Here is a 12,417-nt window from a genome sequence, read left to right as displayed (position 1 = left end):
GTCCCCGGATCGCCCCACCACTCCAATCCGGGGGGCCGGCGAGGAGAAGGCCGCAACCTTTGGTCGACGCTCCCGCCGGTGTTCGGGGTCCGATTCGGGCCCAAAAAACGGGTGGCGCCTCCGCTCGGGTTCCCAAAGACAGTCCCCTCAACAAGGACAGGATATCACCAGGATTAATTCAGGAGGTCGCGGAGGTCCTCGGGAGCCTCGCACCTACGCGGCCATCTTGGTTGCGCGCTAGGCTCCTCCCCCTGCTGGAGGATTCTTACTGGTGAATACCGAAATGGTTGCCATGAGAGCTATGGTGATGCAAAATCGACTTGCCCTTGATATCATTATGGCCAAAGAGGAAGGAGTCTGTGGAATGCTGAAAGTACACCATTGTTGTACTTACATTCCTGACGAGAATACAAATTTAAAGAAATATATTAAGAATATAACAGATTTGCATAAGGAAATTGTTCCACGGGAGGTTGAAAGTGTTTGGGAAAAGATTGGTAAATGATTTTCTACTATAAAAAGCTTCTTAATCAAAATAGGTAGTTCATTTGTAGGTAAGATTCTAATGCCAGTGACTTGTGTGGAAACACTAATATTGATTTTAAGACTAGGATGCGTATGTATAAAAAGAAGAAAATTACAAAATAAAATAAAAAGAAAAGTGGCAAAGAAAAGGGAGAAAGAAACAAGAGACCGAGAAAGAGGAGATATAGAATTAGAAGAATGGAGGGAAAATATGTATTAGAAAGCAAGAGGATGAGATTGGGGAAACAATGATGTGACGTAACCAAATGTAAGAGAACTGAATTCATTTCCATAAATTTTAACTGAAATTTAGTGGGATTTGTGGTGATATTAAAAATCACCAAAGGGGGGATTGGTGGAGCAGGTAAAACGAAAATTTGTATACCTTCTCTATTTTGCATGAAAATACTAATTACATAATCATTTTAATCACTACCCTGTATTAATTGTTTGAAGTGTTACTACTAATCAATTTTACACCTTGGTAAACACAAGATACATGTGGGTCTAAATGCTGATTGCATGGCTAATAATTCTATTAATTAACTGTGGCATGCATATTAATTGTAGAATGAGCGTCTACGTCACACTGTCAATTCTCCACTCCTAGTGCGGCGTACACCAGCGCACCAATCCGTGAACACTTCGTCTCTCTATGACTGACCAATCCCAGCACGGTCTTTCTGACGTCAGCTAGTCTCGCTATTCCTGCTTCTGCTGACGCCTCCTTTACAAAATTTATCGGCAAAATTCTCTTACGTTCTCTTCAATCAAACATCTGTTAGTAACGACATAAAAAACACCACCATTGCCTGTTTCGCTAAACCAAAGAGATAGTTTTGTTCATTTACACAGGAATTCTGTATTTCAAGTAGGCAGCGCTTACCCTACCTCAGAATTATTCCGTTTCGCCAATAAAGTAGCACATCCCTCTTCTTTACCCTTCTAACAAGCAAAAAGGCTAACCGTTTCTCTGGGGATAAAACACATGTGGAGACTACAATGCTCCTGAGAATTAAGGTCAGAGTTTCACGAGAGAACCTGTTGCTATTGAACTCACGCACTTTCACACAGAACTGTCCCTAACGATAACGCACAACGATGTTACCAACTCGAAACCAGACAATGTGTCGTGCGACTTCACTTGCCACACGTTTTCCCTATGTACCTACAGGGCAACCAGACAATACACCGTGCGACTTCACTTGCCACACGGTTTTCCCTTGTACCTACAGGGCATCCAACTTCCTACATCCCGGAAGTCTTCAAAAACAACTTAAAACGCGACACGACTCAACATAGAATGTTAGAACATAAATCAACAATCAATCATCAATAATCACCAAACCAATACAATAAAACCATAACTCTGCTACCAGAAAAACTGCTCCAGCGGGAAAAGGGCAAATTTACATATCCTCCCTGCGTCAGAGACCCGTCATCACGCTAACTCATTCACACGCGCATTTATTGGTGGGGCCCATAACACCAACACTCATACGTCTCACCCAAATCTGCGCACAGGAGGGAAAGAGGCGCTGGACATGTGGGGGGTTACCTTATTACCTATAGAAGGAAATATTGTACATTATATACATACTATACATCACACTTATAAAATCCTAACTTTAACATCAAGGCACTCCACCACTTGGTCGATGGACCAATTAGTTGGACTTGTTGATGGTGATTTAGAACCAGCTAAAACACATTAAAGCTTCGGAACCTTTGATCAATCAATACCTTATTAAAAGAATCACAAACTCATTTTTTGTTTATCAATGTTTAGTTTATCTAATTAATTCTCATTTGTTGGCATAGTCAGTACTTAATCAGATCGGTCTTCAATGAATAATTTGGCACAATTTGCATAACAATTATATTTACCTAAATCTCGACACTGGTGACTATTTCCCGAAAACCCATCAGCCCTACACAAATCAATAATCCCTTCTGGTAAAATCGCTCAGTCAAATGCAGGTTAAGACCCAAATGAGTCCGGGAAAGTTCTTTTCGCTCGGCACGACACAGTCCCAAAGGTATCAAATAGACCAGGCAATCGTGTTAACAAATCGATCCTCCTCATTAGCAGTCACCAACGGCAATTCGGAACACATTCACTCCCACCCTCTCTAAAGTTCCCCTTATATAATAAATTCTAAGATAAATAGCAACATCACTGAAGAGTAGAAGGCCTCTGATTGGCTAAGCCCTCAAAATTTAAAATATTTGACTAGGTTCCCAGGTTTTCTTTGGTTCTCAGGGAATTGAATATGTCATCCTTTAGTTGGTACAGTTCTCATGCGAAAAGTTCCGAAGTAACAATATGTAGACCTCTGAATACAGGTCTCCATTGTCTTTTCCTGTCATTCACATTAGCTAAGTTCTGGCAATCCTCCACGTTCCTATCCTTGACTAGGAACAGGGTGCCCACAACGGAGGTCGCCTGGAGATCTTCAGAGCCATCCGAGTCTGCGCAGTAGACATCGTGCTCACAGAACAGTGGCCACTTCCGAACTCCATTTTGAATACTGCAGCCTAGTAGGCCCAAATGCCAACTTTAAGCAAAACAAACATAAAAGAAATTAATACACGGAAATGAAGAGTCTAATGTTAAACCCACACTAATCCCCCTGTATATTAGTATGTTCCTAGCTGATGGCAACATTTAAAGCGATAATACTCACCATTTCGTCATACCAGGAGCACAAACCATCACAAAAGCAACATAAATCATGCAAATTTTCGATACCACCACATTCTACAATTAATGTGCATACCTCAGTTAATTAATAGAAGTATTAGCCATGCAATCAGCATTTAGACCCACATGTATCTTGTGTTTACCAAGGTGTAAAATTGATTAGTAGTAACACTTCAAACAATTAATACAGGTTAGTGATTAAAATGATTACGTAATTAGTATTTTCATGCAAAATAGAGAAGGTATACAAATTTTCGTTTTACCTGCTCCACCAAAACCAATGTAAAATAAAAGTGCATCTTTTGAAAGCATTTTTCAAAATAAAAGGGCATCTTTTGAAAGCATTAGTCTTCCTTGTTTTGCAATTACAGAGCATAAGTTAATGTGCCTGAGTTGTGTTTCCTTATTACTAAAGCATCAGTGGAGATGGCAGATAGGGTGAAAGCAATATAAATAAGAAGCCGTATACCAGTGCTACAGCAGTAGCTGCATTACTACCTACCCCTAGATTATATTATTCTAAGGTAGTTATGAGAACTCCGCTTAAGTTCCTACCTAAAGTAGTTTCAGAGTTACCTGTAAACCAAACTATTACATTGCCTACATTTTTTCAGAATCCCTCTTCTCCTGCTGAGAGGTCGCTTCATTCTCTTGATGTTAGGAGGGTCTTGAAGTTCTATTTGGGCAAGACTAAGGAGATCAGTAGATCAGACCAGTTATTTGTAAACTATGGCTCAGTCCGAATTGGTCTAGCTTCATCTAAACAATCCATTTCTAGGTGGATTGTTTCCTGTATTCAGCTGCTGTGTTATCAGAAAGCCAACAAGACTTTGGTTAGTAAGCCTAGGGCTCACTCTACCAGAGGTAAAGCAGCTACTGCAGCTTTACTTCGTAATGTACTTATTTCGGAAATTTGTAAGGCTGCCACTTGGAAGTCAGTCCATACATTTACGAAGCACTACTGCCTAGACCCTGATGCTAGGGCAGATGCTCAGGTTGGGCAGGCTTCGCTTCGTAATCGAATTTCACAATAGTGTGGTTGTTCTCTGTTTTTTCCACCACTGGAGTGTTGTTTTGAGATGGGCTTGCTAGTATATTCACATGATTATGACTATACACGGAAATCCCCTACAAGAGAAGGAGTAGTTTCTTACCTGTAACTCCAGTTCTCTTGTAGGGGTATTTCTATGATAGTCATATGCAACCCGCCTGCCTCCCCGGTGGCAGAAACAGACGTACCCAGGACTCAGCAGGCATTGCTACTCTACACCATCAAAAAGAACTGAAAGTAGCTGCCTCTGGCTGTGCATCATAGGAAACTGGGGGTCTCTGGACACTCTTAAAGGCACAGTATTCATTTGCAGATACATAATGGCAGCCTATGGGGGGCTTCTCTATCCATTCCTTTTCATCTCTATCATGAAAAAAGGAATTTGTGAAGGAGAGTTTTCTATGTGTAAAACTCAGCAAATTGCTAAATTTTATGTTTACAACGTTTTTATTGAAACAAAACAAACCATGGGGGAGGGGGATAGGAGGTTAGGGTACATATAATACAATAAAAGAAAAAGGTGCAACTCAAGAGGGTTGACGAAGGATAGCTCGGTGGTCCAGAGGAAAAGCACAGTAAATGAAAGGCAAGAAATGCAATCCGTGGGATCCCTGCGTGCATATCCAACACCCCAAATCTGAGCAATGAAAGCCAGCAGCAACTCAACGAAGCACAATCCACCCCCCCATCCCCCATCCCCCCAGTAAAGAAAGGAAAGAAAAAAAAAAAACAATACCCCAACCCCCCCGTCCTATGGTCCCGCGCCAGATTTATCCGCCCCAAAAAGCCACGCCCCCCCCCCCCCACCCGAGGACCCCGTCTCACATGTGATCTAGTCCGCCGGGATCACCGGCGGCGTCAGCCTGAGAAGCCTAAGATACCTCGGACAGGTGAGCTCCCGGAATTCGGTGGACAGCAGCGCTAGAAAGGGTTGCCACAGCTCTTCAAATTGGTCTATCTCCCCCGCCACCGTAAGCGACAACTTCTCCATTCCCAGCACATGCCAAAGCCTATGCAACCAACCCGTGATGGAGGGGACAGTGGTGGTGCGCCAGTGGATAAGGATGTTCTGGACCGCAGACCCCAGCGCAATCGCGATCTGCCTACCCCTGCGGGACTTCAATGGGTACATCAGGTCATTGGGGAGGCCCAGCAGGACATACGCCGGGAAGCGCGGCAGCTCTATCCCAAAGTGCTTATCCACCTCGTCCAAAACTTCCTTCCAGTAAGCGGTCAGCACGGGGCAATCCCAAAGAATGTGTGAGAGGGTACCCTCCTGCCCGCAACCCCGCCAGCACCCCTTGTCAGTGTGTTTATGCATTTCATACAGTCTCTCCGGGGTGTAGTACCAATAAGTGGACACCTTAGTAAAGGTCTCCGTAAGGCCCGTATGATATGCAGAGTGCCGCGCCCGATACGCAATTTTGTCCCATTCCTTGTGGCTGAGTGTCCTACCCAATTCTCTGTGCCAGCGCTCCCTCCCCGGGTTATAATAGTGAAACGGCGGGGGTTGTAGGTACTTGTACAGATCGGTAATTAGCTTAGCGTCGGAGGTCCGGGTAGCCAGCCACCTCTCATACGGTGTAATTTGACGAGCAGCGGCATCACGCACCTGGGGCTGGAGGGCCCAATGCCGAATCTGCATGTAGCGCAATCTATCCAGCTCCGTCAGGCCGAATTCCTGGCGAAGTTGCTGAAAAGGAATCACGCCCTCCGGGCCATAGATCTGGAAGAGCGCCCTGCAGCCCGCCTGCACCCAATGGGTAAAAACTCCCGGCTCCATCCCTGGGGAGAAGTCCGGGTTGCCCACTATGGGTGTGAACGGCGAAGGGAAGGTGGTGAGGCCCCGAGCCTCACAGACTGCATCCCACACCCTCAGGGGGACCCGCGTAACAAAAGAGGCGTAAAGGTTAGGGGGGCGATGCGCGCGGCGCAAGAATGGAACCTCTTGTAAGGTGCGGCCCGCCACTGCCTGGTCTTGAAAGAGCCAGTGTTTGTCGGACTCCCACCTGCTCCACTCCACCAGATATCGCAGCTGCGCCGCCTGAAAGTACTTACGGAGGTCCGGAATACCGAGACCCCCCGCCTCCGGAGCAAGCGTGGAGAGGACCCTCTTCATTCGTGGCTTGCGGCCCTGCCAGACAAAGCGGGAGATGTCAGCCTGCATTTGTCGTATCCAGCCCACCGGGGGCTGGAGAGGTAGGGCCCGGAAAAGATACAGTATCTGGGGCAACACCGTCATCTTAACCGCCGCGATTCGCCCCAGCCAGGACAGTAGGCCCTTGCTCCAGCGGCTAAGCTCCTCCTTGATCTTCCTGCTGAGGGAGGTATAATTGGCCGTAACCATCTCCGGTAATGTGGGCGCCAGCAGAATCCCCAGGTATGGCACCGTGGACGAGGACCACTGCATGGGGAAGAGTCGCTGAAGGTCCCTCCTGGTATCCGCAACCAGGGACACACCTAACGCCACCGACTTGCTCATATTCATTTTGAAGCCGGCCACACGTGCAAAGGCGTCCAGTTCCTGGAGGCAAGCAGGCAGCGACCTCCTAGGGTCATCCAAGGTCAACAGGACATCGTCCGCATAGAGACTAACCGTGTGGACATACTGGCCCATCTGGACCCCAATAGCGTCCGGGTTGTTGCGAATCCTCTGAGCAAACGGCTCCATGTAGAGGGCAAACAAAAGCGGCGAGAGGGGGCAGCCCTGCCTCGTGCCGCGTTCGATAGCAAATCCACCGGAGCTACACCCATTGACCCGCACCGACGCTGAAGGATGCTTATAACAGTTGAATACCATGGTGCGGAACTTATCACCGATTCCCAGTTTCTTGAGAACCAGCTCGAGATACGGCCAGTGAACTCTGTCGAAGGCCTTCTCCGCATCAACGGACAGCAGCATCCGCTCCCCCGGGATCCGCGAGGCCTTCTCCAGAAGATGCGTCACCCGCTTGGTATTGTCAACCGTCTGTCTGCCGGGTACAAAGCCAGCCTGGTCCGCCTCCACCAATCCGGGGAGGTGTGGACCCAGCCTGGACGCTAGAATCCCCGTATACAACTTGAGGTCGACATTTAAAAGCGAAATGGGTCGATACGAACCGCAGAAGGCCCGGTCCTTCCCAGGTTTCGGGATTACCGAGACCGTCGCCCTCAGGAGATCCGGTGGGATGGCTCCCGGGTCGAAGAAGGAATTAAATAGCCGGGTAAGGACAGGGGCCACAGCCGTGCAAAAAGTCTTATAAAACAGAGACGTGTACCCGTCCGGGCCCGGGGCCTTACCATGCTTCAGCCGCGCGATAGCGGAAATCACTTCCTCAACATGGATATCCCGCTCCAGATGGTCCGCCTGAGCAGGATCCAGCACCGGAAGGGCCACTGACTCCAGATAGTCTTCGGCATCCCGCGGCGAGGAGGGCTCCTCAGCATACAGCGCCTCGTAGAAGCCGCGGAAAGATTCCGCTACCTCTGCGTCCCCGGAAACGACCACCCCGTCCGTACCCACCAGTTCCTTCATGACGCTACGCTGCTGCGTGACCCGGAGCCGGTGTGCCAGGAGCTTACCACATTTGTCCCCCCCAGTGTAAAAGGCATGCTTCAAGCGCAAGGCGGCATACTCCGCCCTATCAAGATCCAGTGCCGACAGGAGTTTCCTCGCAGCCTTCAACTGCCTCCACACCCTTGGAGCTCCCGTACGGCGGTGGACCTGCTCAAGCTCCCGGACCTGAACGGTCAGCTCGTCCCTTTTCCGTTGCCGCTCCTTATTTTCGGCTGAGGAGATGGAGATAAATTCCCCCCGGAGGACTGCCTTCAATGCCGCCCACTGTGTCGCTTGTGAAGTGTCGGTGTTGCTATTGTGAGTTAAGTAAGCCTGTATGACCTCCCCAATGCGTTTCACTACAGACTTTTTGTGTAAAAGGGTATCCCGAAGGCGCCACACCCCCCTAGAGGGGGAGGCCGCCGGCCACTTGAAAACGCCGGCGACTGGTGAATGGTCAGACAGGGTCAGGACCCCAATGTCCGCCGCTGTGGCGGCGGCGCGCATCGGTCCACTCACCAGAAGATAGTCCAGCCGTGAGTAAGTTCGGTGTGCGTGTGAAAAGTAAGAGTAGTCCCTATCAGTGGGGTGCATGGAGCGCCAAAGGTCGTGTAAGTCCATGTCCGCAATTCGGGCCTTCACATCCTGGGACAGTTCCCCCGTCTGCGGGGAACGCTGCGCCGACCTGTCCATCACCGAATCGAAGACAATATTAAGGTCTCCCCCCAAAATGACGTGGCGGTCGGGAGAAGCAGTGACATCCACCAACACGGAGTCCAGGAAACGCTCTTGGTGGTCATTTGGGCTATAAACGGAGCCGACTGTAAACGCTATGCCTCCTAAGCGCATGCGATACGCAAGAAGCCTCCCCTTCTGTTCAGCACACTTATACAAAACCTCCCCCCTAAAGGAGCTCGCTAGAAGTATGGCTACCCCCGCCGTCTTGTTCGCTGCCGAGGAGAAGAACTGGGTAGGGAACTTAGCAGAGCGCAGCCTATGGCAATCCCGGGACAATAAGTGGGTCTCCTGCAGGAGGCAAATGTCCGCCTGCGTCCCCCTCCAGCAGAGATAAGATCGCTCTGCGCTTCACAGGGTTATTCAGACCCTGAACATTAAGGGTCACTACCTTTAGGGCCGACATTCCTCTCGGGGATCAGGAACGCCGTGTAATGGGCAGGGGATCAGCGGGTGGGGCGCGCGGGGCAGCTGCGCGGGACAAGCCAAAACAGACCAAGCGTGGGCATGGACGACATCGGACGGGACCTCCCCATCCCCAGAACAACCCCTACACCCACCCAAAACACAACCCTGGCAACTAGCCAAACGCAAACTTAAACACCCCATTGTCCCAGTCAAGCCCCAAAACGGGCAAGTCCGTAGAAAAAAACGAAGTGGACGTCCAGCCACTCACCTCCATCCGCTCCCCCCCGACCCCCCCCGCCCCATACCCAGCATTGAAAGAAGCTAGAGGCATCTCCCCCGGAGTGAGTGTTAGGCCGTCAAGGCCACGCCGGTGGAGCCGGCCGAGTCCCTGGCCGCCGCCCTCAAAGCGTCAGCCATGTCCGCCCTGATGGTAGGGGAATCAGGACGCCCTGCGCTGGCCGCCGATCGTCGCCTCGTCGACCTCCGCCGGCTCCGTCTCTCCGAGGGCCTCCACGACGGTGTAGCCCCTTCCTCCTCCGCCGCCGTAAGCCCCAGGACCCCACAAATGTCCTGCAAGGAGCGTAGCTGATGTAGCACCCCATTCCACCGGAAGATCAGGCGGAAGGGATGTCCCCAAGAGTACGGCGTCTCGTGTTCGCGCAAAAAGTCAGTGGCAATCCTGAAAGACCTGCGTTTCTGCAGCGTGATGGCGGAGAGGTCCTGATAAAGCGCCACCGGCCGCTCCCGGAAAGTCAGGGGCTGTTTCCTGCGGGCCTCAGTCATGATGCGCTCCTTCAGCGGGAAGTCGGGCAGGAAAGCCAAAATATCCGGTGGAGGTGCCGATGACTGGCGCTGCCGGCCGACCCTATGTGCCCTATCAATGCGAATAGGGAAGTCCGCAGCTTCCCCCAGGATCTCTCGGAACAGGTCCCGCAGGTAGCCCCCCAGATCGGACCCCTCGTCTGCAGACGGCACACCACGCACTCGAATGTTGTTCCTCCGTGACCTGTTCTCAAGGTCCTCAGAGTGGGCCTGGAGCCCAACACACTGCTCCCGGAGGCGGAGAACGTCCTGTTGAAGATGGACCATCTCCTCATCCCGGCGTTGGGCCTCCGTCTCCACCGTTTCAACGCGCTCGCCAAGGCCCTCCACTTCCCTGCGCACTTCCCGGACCTCGCTGGCCACTTCCCGCTTCAGTGTCTGGAAGTCCTCTTTGAGGGAGCTAAACAATTCTTCCATAAAGGACCTCGTGACCGGTGGCTCCCCCCCAGTCACATCCGCCGAGGCCCGGGAGGACCCCGGCGAAGGCTGTGTTCTGTCCCGCAGTTGCTGGGCCCTGCCAAGCATGTCCGGCAGGGTGCGGTCCCCCTTTTTCGAGCCGCCTCTTCCAGTCATCGCAAACACTGCGGTCGACGGGTGGGCACAGGTCCAGCCGCCCCAGGGATGCCCAGCCGCTGGCAAGCGCTCGACGTGGGGGTGCCCCCCGCAAGCAGAATCGCTGCGTCACAGGCGACAAGATGGCGGTCCAGTCCGGTCACCGCCAGCCGTGGGTGCCCATCCGAGACAGCAATGGAAGCGACAGTGGGGGGCTCCTCATCAGCACGTCCCTCAGAGAGTCAGCCCGGCAGCAGCGACGGTCACATACATCCACCAGCAAGGGCTCCGGTGAAGGCCAGCACCACTGATCCCTCGGGGACAAAATGGCGGCGGGGCGGGGCAGGGCAGAACGACCAGGCCCGGCGACACCATCGGGGCCCCCTAAACGCACAGCAATCAGATAGGTTCCACCGCCGGTTTCAGTCTGGCACACGCAAGGGCCCAGATGGTCCGACCCCAACAGAGAGTCCGCCGTACTTCGGCCAAGGGACAGGGGCCCACACAGTGCGAAGTGTCGCCAACACAAGTTTGAGTGCCAAAGCACCCGTCCTAAGTCGTCCGCACCGCCGGTTCCCAGCCCGCAGAGCTCCTTCACCCTCCGTCGAGCGACGGGCCAGACTTCCTCCAGATCGCAGCTTTCAGCACCAGGCCCAGCCGAGGCGCCCGGACAGCACTCCGATGCGCTCCGCCTCCCAGGCCCTCCGTCGCTCCTCGAACTCGATCGGACTTTTGGGGGACTTCCCCCGAGGCGATCCGAACCAAAGCGACAACAACGTGCGCGCCAGGTGCTCCGCCGCACTCCTCTCACACGCTGAGCCTCAGCGGGGGGAGAAAAGCGTAAGAAAAGGGCTCAAGCTTGGCCGGGCTGGAGGAGCTACGGGAGGAAGCGTCCGCTCACCCCGCCATCTTGGCCACGCCCCTCAATTGCTAAATTTTAAAGTTAAAACTGGCTATCTTATTTTCACTTCACGACGAAGTAATGTCCAGTGTAGCCTAGTTGATTAGGCTGCATTATTGTCTTTTAATCTCTTAAGTGTCTATACAGGTCTTCCTGAAGAAAGGCAGAAGATGACAACTTAAGAAGATGTATCTAATGAAGTGCTCCGGGGTCCACGCACATGGGCGGGACTATTCACATGATTATGACTGTCACGGAAATACCCCTACAAGAGTACTGGAGTTACAGGTAAGCAACTAGTCCTTATGTAGGTTATGTGAATCCCAGAATGCACTACAAATTTCAAAGTATGAGGTACAAAAAAAAAAATGTTCATGGTTTCCGTGACTACTCCTCCAGACCCTTTGCCAAAATTCAAAAGTCCCACACATCAACGTTCCTACAATTCTCCTGATGAAAGACTAACCCACATACGTAGGTGGGCCTATTACATGAAACAGGGATAGGCAATATTTTGACTATGTGCTGATCACATTGACTTCAGATGTTTACAGTTTTGCCCTGTTCTTGTCCATTATCATAAGCCCACCCAACATCTGATGGACGCTTTTTATATGTAGAAGAATGGGAATACTTGGTGGTGGGACATTTGCTGTGTCATAACTTTACGTCAAGGAAAATATAGGGAATTCTGGTTTTTGACCAGTGCTTGATGTTTGCAGTGCATTCTGGGTAAGAAAAGTGCTGGCATCCACACAAGCCGCACCAACTGAACTGCTCTGGAACTGTAGTCTTCAGAAATTTCTGTGGTTGGTACTTTTTCCTAGATGCCAGCTGTCCCCCCTAAAATCAACCTAATGCCTGGCTTCTTTCTTTTGCCTTCCACGGTCACTCCACGTTTTTCCAGTCATGGAAGATAGGCCCACACACGTGTGGGGACTGGTTTAATCAGAAGTAGTGAGGAAATGCAAAACGGTGTCACATCTGCTATTAATTACTGAATGCCCCTATATTTTAGATTCCTCTTATAAATCAGTGTATGCAAAACAGTCTTTTATATAAAAAGCCTAAGATTTAATTGGCATTATAGATTTTCCCAGAATTCGGAGTGGTTAAAATGACAACCTATCCCTCAATTCAGAATTTTGTTGACATTTCAAAAAAATATAAAAGTTGAAAACTTC

General features: G+C 50.7%; 2 protein-coding genes across 12 annotated transcripts in view; one reads left to right on the top strand and one right to left on the bottom strand.

Annotated features, from left to right (window-relative positions):
• The window catches only part of SCYL1 (SCY1 like pseudokinase 1), a 1,795,032-nt gene that overhangs the window by 950,522 nt on the left and 832,093 nt on the right, over positions 1 to 12,417 (top strand). The window lies entirely within an intron of this gene.
• Positions 1 to 12,417, bottom strand: part of LOC146798268 (uncharacterized) — a 63,600-nt gene that overhangs the window by 19,981 nt on the left and 31,202 nt on the right. Inside the window, exon 4 of one of the 6 annotated variants that reach the window (XM_085625550.1) lies at positions 2,879 to 3,083. The exons of the other annotated variants lie outside the window; for them this stretch is intronic. Coding sequence (XP_085481676.1) covers positions 3,018 to 3,083 — 66 coding nt within the window. The 3' untranslated portion in view covers positions 2,879 to 3,017. Of the gene's footprint in view, positions 1 to 2,878; positions 3,084 to 12,417 lie in introns of those variants that run through there. 6 annotated transcript variants of the gene reach the window in all.

This window comes from Triturus cristatus, chromosome 9 (assembly GCF_964204655.1).
Source record: "Triturus cristatus chromosome 9, aTriCri1.1, whole genome shotgun sequence".
NCBI lineage: Eukaryota > Metazoa > Chordata > Amphibia > Caudata > Salamandridae > Triturus > Triturus cristatus.
Note: the sequence above shows the minus strand (reverse complement) of the source record. Positions and strands in the feature narration are given on the sequence as shown.